The sequence below is a fragment of the Acanthopagrus latus genome, chromosome 16 (assembly GCF_904848185.1).
Source record: "Acanthopagrus latus isolate v.2019 chromosome 16, fAcaLat1.1, whole genome shotgun sequence".
In the NCBI taxonomy this organism is placed as follows: Eukaryota; Metazoa; Chordata; class Actinopteri; order Spariformes; family Sparidae; genus Acanthopagrus; species Acanthopagrus latus.
Genome location: NC_051054.1, coordinates 16172586 through 16185883, shown reverse-complemented (window position 1 = coordinate 16185883; position 13298 = coordinate 16172586). Strand labels below are relative to the sequence as shown.

Below are 13298 nucleotides of genomic sequence, written 5' to 3'. Positions count from 1 at the left end.
TTTGTTAGGAAATGCCGCTACATTTGTTCCTGGATACAGACTTCACAGACAGAGAGAAAGAGAAAACACCACCAGAAAAAAAAAAAAAAAAACATGTCACAGTCAAAGTCGAGTTCGCCAACACACTGCTATTGTTCCGCAGTGCTTCAGCAAAAGTCATGTGGGTGTACACCAGTTTGGGTGGATGTCCTCTTTAACAGCGAGCCAAAGCAATTGAAGTGAATGGGCGGGTGGGGGTGGTGGTGACTTGCAAAGAGTGTGTGAAGTGAAGATGGTACAAAGACTGGCTCGTGTTTGATTAGCCTGTGTAGAGTAATGGGAATGAAAAGCCCCGGCTACGGCATCTGTGGCTTACGCTGCTAGCTACATCTGACATCATCCCTGGTATGGGAGCGTGTGTCTGCACGTGTGCATGTGCATTTCTGTTTACATAGGCAAGAATGAGTGCTTGCTTGTGGCTGCATGTGTACACCGGCTCTGTGTGTGTGTGTGTGTGTGTGTGTGTGTGTGTGTGTGTGTGTGTGTGTGTGTGTGTGTGTCCTGTGTCAGAGCTCTGGTCCTCTCTTGTAGTTTCTTTGTGCTAAAGGTCAGGGGGATTGCTGAGATAGAATCCAATCTGAAGGACATGGCACTAGAACAGGCCCTGCTACAAATGGACCCATTAAGATAGGCCGGACACACACATACACACACGCTCAGACACACGGAGCTCACGGGTATATAGGCATACACACACAGGCATTCTGGCATCTAAGTATGCACATGCAACAGCCGTTTCCATTCTAATGGTCACCTTTTGCCGTGATGATAATAATAGGCTGTAGCCCGGAATAAATGTCTGTCATTTGCATTGAGTCCAACCAACACACCGTTTTTTAAAGGCCGTTACGGGCAATGGATGTGGGTCTGCTCTATAATACATTTTCCGACTTAATCAGACTGTAACTGCAAATGTTTTCCCAATATTCAAAAAGGGGTTCAAAAGATGTAAGAGTCAAGAAAACATGGAAGACGAGCGAATCATAACCAAATGTTGATTTGTCACATTTCTCAGAACGCGGCGTAGCTCGCTCTCACCGCTGATTGTTGCTTCAATTACAGTTCAGTCAGTCTGATTGGTGGGAGTGTGTGTGCATATCTGCAAGTCTAAACCAGCTGCGTGTGTGTGCGTGTGTGTGCGTGCATGCGTGTGTGTAAATCAATGCAGGATGTTGAATATGGATGCCTCCCTCCTCCGCCTCTGTCTGATATGTAGAGGCTGTACCTTACATGTCTGTTAGTGTGGTGGATACAAACATAGTTCAGATACAGCAGAAACGTTCAGAAAACACACCTCCTCACTTCGCACCACCGTCTGACCCTTCAATCACAGCATCTCTCCCTATATGAGTGGGTGTGCTTATGTGCTTCTTAAGGTCTTTCCCAGTGGACACCAGAGGCTCCTAGTCTTTGGGGTAATGTGGCGGGGGGTGTGCTGGGGTTCATGGTGTGTGTGCATGCATGCGTGTGTGTATGGTAAGGCAGTGTGTTAGGAGTGTGGTGGGGGGGCGGGGGTTATGGGCCTCTCTCCTAAAGACACGCAATTAAGCTTAATTTTTAATGAATATTAATGGCATTAGCGTCAGATTTTGTGGAGATGTGCATCTGCCAAGGTGCAGGGGAAAACGGGGGGATGACTAATTCATTTGGTAGTCATGAGGAGAGCGGCTGGAGACAGGGAGGGAGGGATGGATGAAGGAGGAGAGAAGGGGTAGAGGTAGTCTTGATGAGGAGTATGGAGAGGGTGACGGGGAAGAGGATAAAGTGTGAGAGAAAACAAGATATAAGCTGAAAATGTTTCGATTAATACAACTGATGTTATCAAATTTCATGTTGACTTTGTATTGTGTTGCAGAGCTATCTACCGAGGTTAGCATGCTAACCAGCTAGCCTTGATGCTTTCAAGTCCCGCGCTGTGTGTTAGTTTTAAACACCAACACTTCCCCCACTAGCTGCACAGCTAACTGAGCTAACTTACAGTTAGCAACAACTCTAGCGATACACCCCTCGCAGATAATGAATTTGACAGGTGGTCAGTTCTTACATACTGTGCCTTTAATGGGGAGAGGGTATGCACAGAAAGGAAAAAGAGGAGAGAGAAGGAGGTGGTGTGATGCGACAGATGTTGGGGCCGAAAATAAAAGCAAATATGATTAAGAGAACACACAAAAAAGATGTGAGAAGAGGATGCAGCGAAGTGTAGTAAAGCGAGAGCCAACACGTGATGAAAAAACACCTACATCTGCACACAAAGCCTATAAAAGGCAAGATAGCCCTGAGCGAACAATGGTGGTGGAAAAAAGGATTAAAAAAGCAAGCATGTTAACAGTTTTTTGAAAAAGTGTAGTTTAAAGTAATCCACATCTTCCTTCATGCTGTTCTCCACAAAAACGAGATTGAGGCAGACGTCAGCCAAAATCATCTTAACGTAATGGCTGTGAATTTTTCGCTCTCGCTGCTTTCTGTCGTGTCGGGCGGGTATGGCATCAAATGCGCTTTGCTTGCTGTCGCGCCCGTTTGCGCTTCTCTGGTTTTCCGAGGCAGTGAGACTCGCACTGGCAAAGCGACATTTCCCCTTATTGCTCCCTGCTTGAAAAAAAACCAGTGTTAGAAAGTGTGCAGCGCAAAGAGCTGGGACAATGTTCTTTAATTAGGTGTGAGCGGGAAAAGAAAGGAAGTGTCAAATCGGTTGTGTGTCATGGTTGGAATCAGTGTTTGAGGCGGTGCTGTGGCCTAGATTTCTCTTAAACTGAAAGACTAAAACCTGAGCTCTAGGATCTGACCTTTGACCCTCTCCAAGAAATTAAGAAAGTCTGCCATCACGCTGACACGGTGCAAAAGATTAAATCACAAGACTACTTTTAAAAGTAGGTACCTGCAAGTCTCGCGTCCCAAACGGTTGCCACACTTCTTGCTTTTTTTCCAAACATTTCCCACTTTCCCGGCCGACTCCCCGCGCCTGAGTGGCTGGGATTAACATGGTGCCGCAATATTGATTTACGTCCGCATAAAGCCTCTCCGGCTCTATATATTACACCACATTCAGCAGTCATCTATTCAATCAAATCTAATATTACACTGCCTCTCCACACAGCTGTCTAATAGCATTTAACTCACAGTTTGATTCCTGCATTCCCTCATGTACTTCAAACGCTTGCCTTCAATATCCTTCATTCGTTTCTACTATGCCAAGATGAAGTCTTTTGAAAAGCACGGAGGATGAATGAGCGTGTCTGTGTGTGTGTGCGCGTATGTGTGTGTATGTGTGTGTGTGTGTGTGTGTGTGTGTGTGTGTGTGTGTGTGTGCGTGTGTGTGTGTGTGTGTGTGTGTGTGAAGACAGGATTAGCTGTGGCCTAAGGCTTAAGGTATGGAGTGGAGTGTATTTTAGAAGCTTCTAAATTAGCTGGGAAATGGGATTTTGAGACAATGGACTGGAAAAAACTCAAATGAAAGGATGCACTCGCAGCACTCCTTCATTTGCCTCTGATGTTCTCTCGTTCTCGCTTTTTTTCTAGTCTTTTTTTCACTTTTTTCTTCCCCTGTCTCCATCTCCCCTTTCGATCCCTGCGCCTTCCTGCCTCCTCTTTTTCTCCTCCTCGATGCCTTTTTGCATCTCCACCCTCTGTATCGCTCTCTTACTGTCTGCCCTCCCTCCTCCCGGAGTCTGTTTCCCTCTCTCTCACCCTCTCCGTCCATATTACAGCTGACAGTGATGATGTAAGAACGTGAGTGTAAACAGTAGTATGAGGCTAACCTCACTTTGACCCACTTAAAACGGAAATCCCCTGGAGTACACACACACACACACACACACACACACACACACACACACACACACACACACTAATGCACGCATGCACGCACTACAGACTCATATGCCTGAGTAAATATTGGACTTGGGTCAGCAGCTTCTCTTCTGTTCTCATTTCACTGTCTGAGCAGCTATCTGTCCATGTGTGCATTTTGGGTCTGTGAACTGAGCCGTGCACGTGTCAGTGTGTCCGCCGCTCAGAAAGCTGCCTCTCCTTTATTTACCTGTGGAGGTGTATTTGTGTGTAAGGCTGGTTTCTGCTTCAAATGAATCACTTCCGACCGGTGTAATAAAAAGCCCGACGTTTGGCGTGCATCCAGGCGCCCATTGATAAACACGGGGGCTGTGCACACAAACACAGGGCTTGCCCAGGGCCCTGACGAGGAAACTAGCGTGGCTTTGTTTTTTAAAACAGCGCCTCCGTTCTTCACTGCACTCCTGTTGTTAAGTGTCTCTCCGCACCCACCCACTTATGGGATGATATGCGATCCAGTGATTGAACCACATCTGGGTGAACAGGGTTTCCCCTCCGGCTTTTAGACGTGGTTAAGGGGGATGTTGCTGGTTTTCCGCTTTGAGGCTATGGAAGGAATACGGAAGCTATTGTGGCGAGATTATGGCATGAGGTTCCACTTATTTGGCCCATTTTCATTATGATTATTATTTGAATAACCATGAAAGAGTAGTTGAGCTTTATTTATTTTATATTCCATGGCATGAATGTGAAAATAAACATAATAATGGGTAATTGAAGACAATATTGATCAACACAGCAATGAATGTGTGATTTTCATCTTCTAATCAGTCAAAAAAAATGTTTTTCTTCTTGATAAGAAACTGTGTATATTTACTATTCATTGTGCACTGGTAGAATTTGACTGGAAATCCCTATAACAGCTTTAATATTAATTTGGTTTGAAAAGTGCTTGAAAATGCTTGAAGTTGTAGGCCTAAATGCCTTACTTTTCCTTATAAATTGCTTCATATTTGCTCTGCCAGATTATATAGGGTGCTTAGTTGACACAGTAACACATTTTAGAATATGAAAGGTTTTTTTGTTTTCCATCACAATGCTGTTACAAAACATGATTTGGGTTGTTTATTTCATAAATAGCATTGGATTTAATGAGAAGAAGTGTGGCTGTCACTCTGACAGAAGTAAATTGCTGTAAAGGTGTGAAAATGCTTTAAAAGTGCTTGAATTTGGCCATGGAAACGGCGTAGGAACCCTGTTTTTTAAATACCATCACAATTTTTTGAGATTGTTGACCCACATTTTTTCTTCTCCATCTCTCACTGTCACCCAGAAATATGGCCTACTTTCCTGTCATTTTAAATGTTGCTGACGTGGCCTTTATTATCTACCTATTTGCTAAGAAAACTAAGATTTAGGGAATTGTTTATCCCAGGTTAAAGAGAGAGTTCGAAAAGAAGATTTTGAACATATTCAAGGATCTATTGCTAGACTAAAGTCTAGACTAGAGACTAGAGCCTGCAGGACCAGATTTAGGTTCACGGCTACGGGAACCTATGGCATTGAAGTAAATCAGTGATTGAAGTGTGACACTAACAAAGCGAGAGTTGTGATTCATCTTATGTTAAGGGCAGTACTTTCCACCACATACCTACAAAAAAGAAATGATCGGCATTTTAGGAAACATAAAGATATTTAAAATGTTCTATTTTTTTCAGAATTGGTGCTTCGGTGATTTAATTGGCTAATAATTGAAATGTGGACATGAAGGGAGCACTCTAGGGCATTTAAGGTCATTACATTACCTTTCCTTAATAATGGATGAATGAATACATTAACTTCTCGGCTCTGTGCATGTGTGTGTGTGTGCACCACCGCTAATGCAGCATGCAAACTGTGTGCACAGAGTAACTTTACAGCTACATATAGTGGGTGTGTAAAACCCTAACATCAGATTTCATGAAGAATGTCAAAAAAAAGATAGTACAGAAATGGTATCACTCAGCCCCGGATGCACAAATTACGACCCATTTAATGCTCTAATAATAGATCCATTTCGTGTGATACATCTCTTGCTGTGAAGGATAATCTTCAGCTATAAAATTATATCACCCAGCTGACAGGGATATTGCCCACCTACTACAGTATAATCACACAACAGATAAGAAATCAAACTGTGGGGAAAAATGGATTTTGATAGTAAAAACCTGAACATACACTTTATGTTTGTGTGCGTTTGTGTGTGCATGTGTGTGTGCGTGAGACATAAACGCGTGGCGGCGCGTCCGTATGTTGTGTGTGCAAGCACTTCGCGTATGATCTCTCGCCGCGTCTCGCCGATCAGTTATCACTAATCCTTCCACTCAGAGCTCTTTAACAAGTTGCTATTGTGCTGCAGACGCTTAACATGATGGAGGAACGACCTCCGCGGTGAATGAAAGGAAGAGGGAGAGCGAAGGAGGGAGAGATACAGAGGGAGGGAGAGGGAGAGGGCAACACCTCCGACAATGGGGAGAAAATTGGTTTACACTAGATAGGCTTGTGATTACAGAGGGAGCGAAAATGACTTGGATTGAACAATGGGACTGAGCGTGCGTACTGGTGTGTGTTTGTATGTGCGTGTGTACGTTTTGAGGATTAGTGGGTGGTTAGGCCGGGATTTGGTTGAAATGAATTGGCGGGTGCGGTGCGCCGATGGGTGCTCGTTTGGATGTTGGGGTTTTTTTTGGGTCTGCATGTACTGTAACGGGGTGCGCGCGCAAGTTTGTGTTCCCTTGTGCAACGTGGCTCTTTGTGTTGTGACTCAATCTAACCGAGAATCAGAGTGTTTATTACAGCTCTTTAAAACCTGAGACACTCTCAACAGTCCGTCCCATTCCCCCTAATCTCCATCGCACACATTTAGACAATTTTCATCATAACAGAAGAGTGTTGTTGCCCTGCGTCGTTACATAACAAGCGCCTAGCAGGAAAAGCAATGATTTTTAAGGAGACCTGTTATGCTTTTTCAGTTCATTACTTTGCTTTGGTGTGTTATATGGCTTCTTGTTCATTTAAAAGGTCTTTAAAGTTAAAAAGCTCAAAGTCTGTGCTAACAGGTGCTCCTCTCTCCCACCAAAACAACTGTTCCTGAAATGTCTCATCAGTAGTCCCGCCTTTAATCCCGTGACTTTCTGACATCACACTACGTCACCTTGTCATACATTTGCATAATTTCTGCCTATATTCACAGTCAAAGTGGAAGCTGCAAACACAACAGAGCCAACCTGAGGCATCTTAAGTGGTGCTGGCTCAGGCATGTGTGAGCTGACCAATCAGAGCAGACTGGGTATTCAGCAGGTGGAGCCTTAAAGAGACAGGAGCTAAAACAGAGTGTCTCAAACAGAGGGGACAGTATAAGAAGAGGAACACTTTTTTTGAACATTTTCGTATGTAAACCTATTCTAGCAGTAACCCAAAATAAAATAATGACAATATTTCTCCTTGAACTCTAAGGATATTGCACTTTTGAATCCATGTCATGAACAGAAAGAAAAATAATCAAAAAATATGCTGACTTACATTTAAAAAAAAGAAGTGTATGTACATGTACATAATCGCACGTTCTTTTAGCAAGAATCCTTTACATTTGTACATCAAAGACTTATGGAAAGTCTGTTCTTGAGGCAGTTAAACCATGAACTTATTATTCATAGTCAAAGGACACTGTAATGTCAGTGTTTTAATATTACCTCAGCACATTTTACTGAATTATACCCTGGAATTTCTTGCTTTTTCCCCCCCTAACTGCCAAAATAAATGATTTACAGCATTAGCGAATTCCCAATTTATATACTCTTCAGAGCTCTAAATAATAGGTGGTACACTGTAAAATAAATCATTAGAATTTATCGATCATAGAGCTAAATGGCTCTCTGTGGTACTTTCTAGGAGGCCCAGCAGGAGACCTACGGCACCAGGGGTCCTGCCCCAGGGAACTCTGGGAAGGCCAACAATGAGGACGGCGTCTCCCATGACCGCCCGTCCAGTCTGCCGGTGAGTGACTGAGTTGTGCACAAAGTATCACTGATCGACACATACAGCATTACACAGTTTGGAAAAGACTCTGCTGTTGCTCACAGTCTGACATTCAGTTGTAAGCACGACCCACCTCTTTGTCTCGTGTCCCATGGGAGGTGCTGATTTGATTGCTTATATTAGAGCTTACATCTGTGTTTTGACTGCCGTCCACGCCGAAGGCAAAAAGGGCCGCGGTGTTAACCCGCGGCCTAGGCATCATGCACTCGCTCACACGTACACCCACATTGCACAGGAAAGCATATGCGCGGCCACAGACATCCTCGCTAATGCACGCACACACACTCAAACCCACACGCGTTTGGCATTTAGGCGAGCTCAAAAATCGTTAAGCAGGTTGACTGGAGGAGTAATTGAGGAATGCTGAGGCCAGGCTGATCTGTGAGCGGAGAGAGATGTGGGCTGCTCCAATTTTTTTGGCTAAACTAATCGCTTTTTTACTCGCTAGATATCATTCCTCCCCTCACAGCTCCTCAGCACTTTCAAGAATAGAATAAATAGGCATTTGCAAATGGTGGCAAATATTGGCACTGCTTGAGGTGTGTGCCGTTTAATTTACCAGATACTTTGGAACAGCCTCGGGAGTGGAGGAATAAACTGCAAGAAAAGCTAAAATTAAGTGTATGCACTGAAATTAAGCCATAATATTTTCCATAAACTGATAAAGCCTGTGTTCGCTGGTCGCTCCTCTGTCTCTCAACATGCACGGACACTTTCCCTCTGCTTTTCTTCTGACTTATCTGTCAGTTTTCTAAGTGAGTCTTTCTCTCTCTCATGCGTGCGCGCACGCGCGCACACACACACACACACACACACACACACACACACACACACAAACACACTCTGTCTTAGACTTTTTTTCTTCCACAACTACTAGTAGTATGTCATCTGCTTTATCTTGGCATTCCTCCTTTCTTTCTGTAATTTTCATCCTCACACACTCCGTGACCCCCCCCCTCCTTTTTCCTCTGTCTTTCCCTCTAAAGTAGCATCATAAAAGCGTTTTTTTTTTTTTTTTTTTTCCCCCCCCTCGTGCCATAATCGAGAACTGGCCTTGATGTATCAGTGTGTGAATCCGGAGCTAGAGAGCGAGGCGAGGCGAGGAGCCACTGCAGTCGCGGGGGCCGATCTATTTGAACCGCAACCACTATCACCCCGCATTCCCTCGCCACTTTAATCCTGGCGTTTTACCCCTTGGGTTCTCCGTGTGTTTTTCACATCCCATCCAAAGCGCGTGGCTTGCCGAGATCCTAATCGGCGGCAAGTTTTGATGAGAGAGAGACATACATAGAGGGAGAGATGGATAGATAGGAAGGAGAGAGAACGAGAGAGAAACCGCTTGGCGTTCGCCGGGCTCTTCCAGCAAGCTGTCACGGCAGAGATGTAACCGTTTTTTTCCCTCCTCTCCCCCTCTCTCTTTCTCACTCTCTCGCCGGCGTTTGATGTCAGATCTAAAGCTGCTGTCATCTCTTCCCCCCCCCCCTTTCTCTCTGTCAGGAGGGAGGGAGCGCGGGTCGGCGAAAGTGTCATGTTGTTGTTTTGGGACGAGTCTGCTGTGGCTGTGTGATGTGGCGGGATTTTTGAAGGGAGACCAAAGGGAGAAAGTGCTTTAGTAACTTATAACAAATGCAAGTCACGGTTGCCCCTTGGGTCTGTTGTACGTCTTGTATTCCTTATTGTTGATCGCTTAAATGCTCCAATTAGAACAACACAAAGCGAGTGCTCAGTAGTGGCTTGTTAGCACTGACCATCTACATTTCCATGTAGCTTCGGCACTAATTTGAATGTTTATGTGACACAAAGGATGATGGTCACAGTAGTTCCCATTATGATGAATGGATAATTAAGTGGTGTTTTCCTTGCATACATTTCAGTTTTAGCATCTAATCTGCCCTTTAGCTTCTGTAGTCAGGATTTCCTTTAATAGTTACCAGCGGCAATAATTTTCCCGACCTTGCATTCACACGTTATTTTCTTCATAGGGTTGACATTAACAGCACAGTATTCCTCTCGCAGTATTTTTAGTCTCTTCAGACTTGCTGTGGTCTAGCTGAGCCTGTTCCTCCAGTCCTACACAATAGTCAGGTCAGTAGCCAAAACAAAGATAATCTATGGAGAAGAGGAACCACTCCACGGTGAAACTCTGTAGTAGAAGTTTGGCCGTTGCGACCATATGTCTTCTAGCCCTTTTAACTCGGGAATGTTCTCGCTGAGATTCAGAATCTCTTTTTTCACAACAGAGTCCTGGCCAAGACGAAAGTATAAAAAGTTTCACCTTAATGGAACAAGGCAACTGACTTGAAACGATCAACAAATTATATTGATTATATCGACAGTGAGTCCAGTCAAAGGAGAGGACGTTCATTGCTCAGATAGCCCTTAGTCCTCTTTTTGTACTGTTCCACACTTATCAAGTAATCAAGCTGAAAAGCACACCAGGATGAGGATAAAAAATGTAAAAGTAAATGTTGGAAAAAAGTTAGTTATATCCCTTCCTGCTTTAAGTTTGTGTCAAACATGAGAAAATATTTTCAAATGCAGTTTCCGTCTCCAACCAAAGGTGGTAACTTTTGACCTAACTTTTCCATCTTGACTGCTCATTTGTCTCGTGTGTTGAAACAGTTGAGTCTTTCTTTTTTTTACTTAATTAGTTACCTTAATTTCCCCGCAACAGGTGTGGCAATTACGGGTCAAAAAAGGTGACATGTCACGTCGGTTACTGACGGGGTTCTAGAGTGCAGGGCCGCACGACTGTCACAAGATGACATGCCGACGGCTGCCTTGTTATCTCGTGCTGCGCGGCGGTGACGTTTCTGAAAATAGAGGCAGGAGTGAGAGCTCTGTGTTTACCTCCCCTCTTTAGCGCCCTCAGCCCTTTTTGCATCTTTTGCCTAACGTCACTAAGCGGAGCCAGTTCTTCCAGTGCCATGGTGAGGTGAGGAGGGAGCCAGTGCTTTTTCACCCCCCCAACACACACACACACACACACACACACACACACACACACACACACACCCCCAACCCGTTCCAGTCACTACATGTTCCCTGCTCTCCGGCGCTCCCCTGACAGCCTGCCAAGCTGCCGCACAGCCTCCCATCCTCTGGGACATGGAAGAGGATGGCCAGCCATGTGGAAAGACAGAGAGAGAGAGAGAGAGAAAGAGAGAGGGGAGAGAGAGATGGGGGTGGGAGGGTGAGGTGAGGAAGGAAGGAAGAGGAGGAGGGGTGAAGAGCAGGATGAGAAAAAGAATGAGTAAGAGAGAGAGAGAGAGAGAGGGCGTGAAGCGGTGAAGTGAAACGTGGTTATCTTTTTGTCACTTGTTCAGGGTGAGGGATGTTGAATTCAGGCTATGGGGTTCCGGCAGAAGCATGTTATTCACACTAACACAGTCTCTCTCTCTCTCTCTCTCTCACACACACACACACACACACACTCACACACACACACACACACACACACACACAGACAAAAATATTTTTGTATGTCTTTCAGTGCTCATTTGCCCCTCCTTGACTTATTTTCCATCAGACAAAAGGGAAAATTCAGAAACACTATCTCCCCCTTCGCCGTCTCTTCCCTCTCACTCCTGTCCACCTTGCCCTCCTCGCTTTTTCCAATGTTAGGTCATGAATGATTGACAGGACACAGCTGGGGAGGCCTCCCAACCCACCCCACCCACCACCACCACCACAGCACCTCCACCACCACCTCCTCCTCTCTCTCAGCAAACACACGCAGACCTCAAGCACACGCACGCGCCGCACGCTTTGATAGGCGTTCTGTCCTCCGCAAGCCTTTCTTTCACGCGCCCGGGTGTGTGCGTGTGTGTCTGTGTGTGCTCGCAACATGTCAGTCAGGCTGCCTATACAGTACAGCACACTCTCACTCCGGCTCTCCACACTGCTGTGTTTTATTTTAGAGTCCCCCAGGCAGGCAGACAGGCCAGCAGGCAGCGCAGAGTAATGTCATCCAGCAGGGTTAGACTCAGCCTCCACATTAGTGCACACAAGGGGGTGGGCGGGGGGGGAGTCAAGAAAGCAAAGGCAAACGAGGGAGTGATGGGGGTGAGAGGGAAGGAAGGAAGGAAAAACATGTCTCTTATATTACTTCGGACGTATGGCTTAAAATATACAAAGATGCAAATCAGATTCCAAGAGACCATTCAAATTACGCCGACAAAATGCATTAGCAGTCGCACCGGGTGCATTATCCATGTAGCAACGTAATTCCTGCTTATCATATTTTTGTACGTATTTAAAGTGCTTGATACTTGGGATGTGTTTTTGCATCGAGAAAAAAGGAGGGTAGGTGGGGGGGAGAGAGACTCGGAGACGAGTTGTTCTCTGGACCCTGCCGCCTATTCTTAGAAACAGACAGCAGCACTGAAGGCCACAGCAGCTCCCTGCCACTGCCATGAACATAGCATAGCTGCTCTGAGAATAGGACAGCTAATCTGAAGCCAGCCTCACACTCTGCACTGAGGTACAGTGGGGAATGTTCGCGGTGACGCCAGCCTCGAATATGAGCAAAAGCGATTTTGATTCCTGTCACTTTACTCTCCGGCAGTCCATAATTCTGCCGTGTGATTTAAGATTTTTGCACCCTCTTTCACACTTTCCTTAAACGTGCTTCCTCACACATGCATAATTGGTGTTATCACCTCTGGCCCGTTTCACCGCAGACCCAGATATCATGACACAGCGAGTCGGAGGACCCCGGCTTCATCTAAAATGCAGACGGGCTATTTTTCCACTTGTATGCCAGCCTGTTTTCGTTTGCTCCTCATGAATCATTTAGTGCACACACACAGTTTCATGTTCATGTTTTTCTTTTTTTTTTCTCCTTTTTTTTTTTTTGATCCTCAAGAGCCAAGAACACGTGTTTTATTTTGCCAGGGCCCAAGAAATTTTGTTCCCCGCCGGCTTGAAAACACAGACGCACAGGAAGTGGAATTGATCTGTGCTTATGATTTCTCAGGGTCTTTCATACTTAACCTGGAGGATTCATCCGCGATCGCATCTGAGAACATATTCCATTCCAGTCATTTTCCTTCAATTAGGCAGTTTTCTACACTTGTAGCTTGTTTTTTAATATTTCATCTGTTTAAATGTTTCTGAAAACCACATAGGAGTTCAGCCTGAATTTTATAACACGCCGCAGCTCTGCGAGGCCAGTTTGAAGTGCTGTCCGCTGAAGCAAGCGAGATCCAAGCGTGAACCTCCGTGCTGTCTGCTGAAGTGTCCTTTAGCAGGACACTGAATCCCCTACCAGCGCTCCTCTGGAGCTGACACTGCACTCCTCATCCCCTGTGGAGGACACACACAGTAAAAGAGAATTTCCCTATGGGGATCAATAAAGTATTTCTTTGCCTGAAGGCTTTTAGTCGTATCTTATG

The 13298-nt window shown here is 45.2% G+C and overlaps 1 protein-coding gene across 10 annotated transcripts in view; it reads left to right on the top strand.

Annotated features, from left to right (window-relative positions):
• LOC119004739 (AT-rich interactive domain-containing protein 1B-like) overlaps window positions 1-13298 on the top strand; it is a 185973-nt gene that overhangs the window by 55055 nt on the left and 117620 nt on the right. For 9 of the 10 annotated variants that reach the window (XM_037071915.1, XM_037071920.1, XM_037071918.1 and 6 more), the window contains one exon: window positions 7756-7860. The exons of the other annotated variant lie outside the window; for it this stretch is intronic. In XM_037071915.1, the coding sequence (XP_036927810.1) occupies window positions 7756-7860 (105 nt within the window). The remainder of the gene's footprint in view (window positions 1-7755; window positions 7861-13298) is intronic. 10 annotated transcript variants of the gene reach the window in all.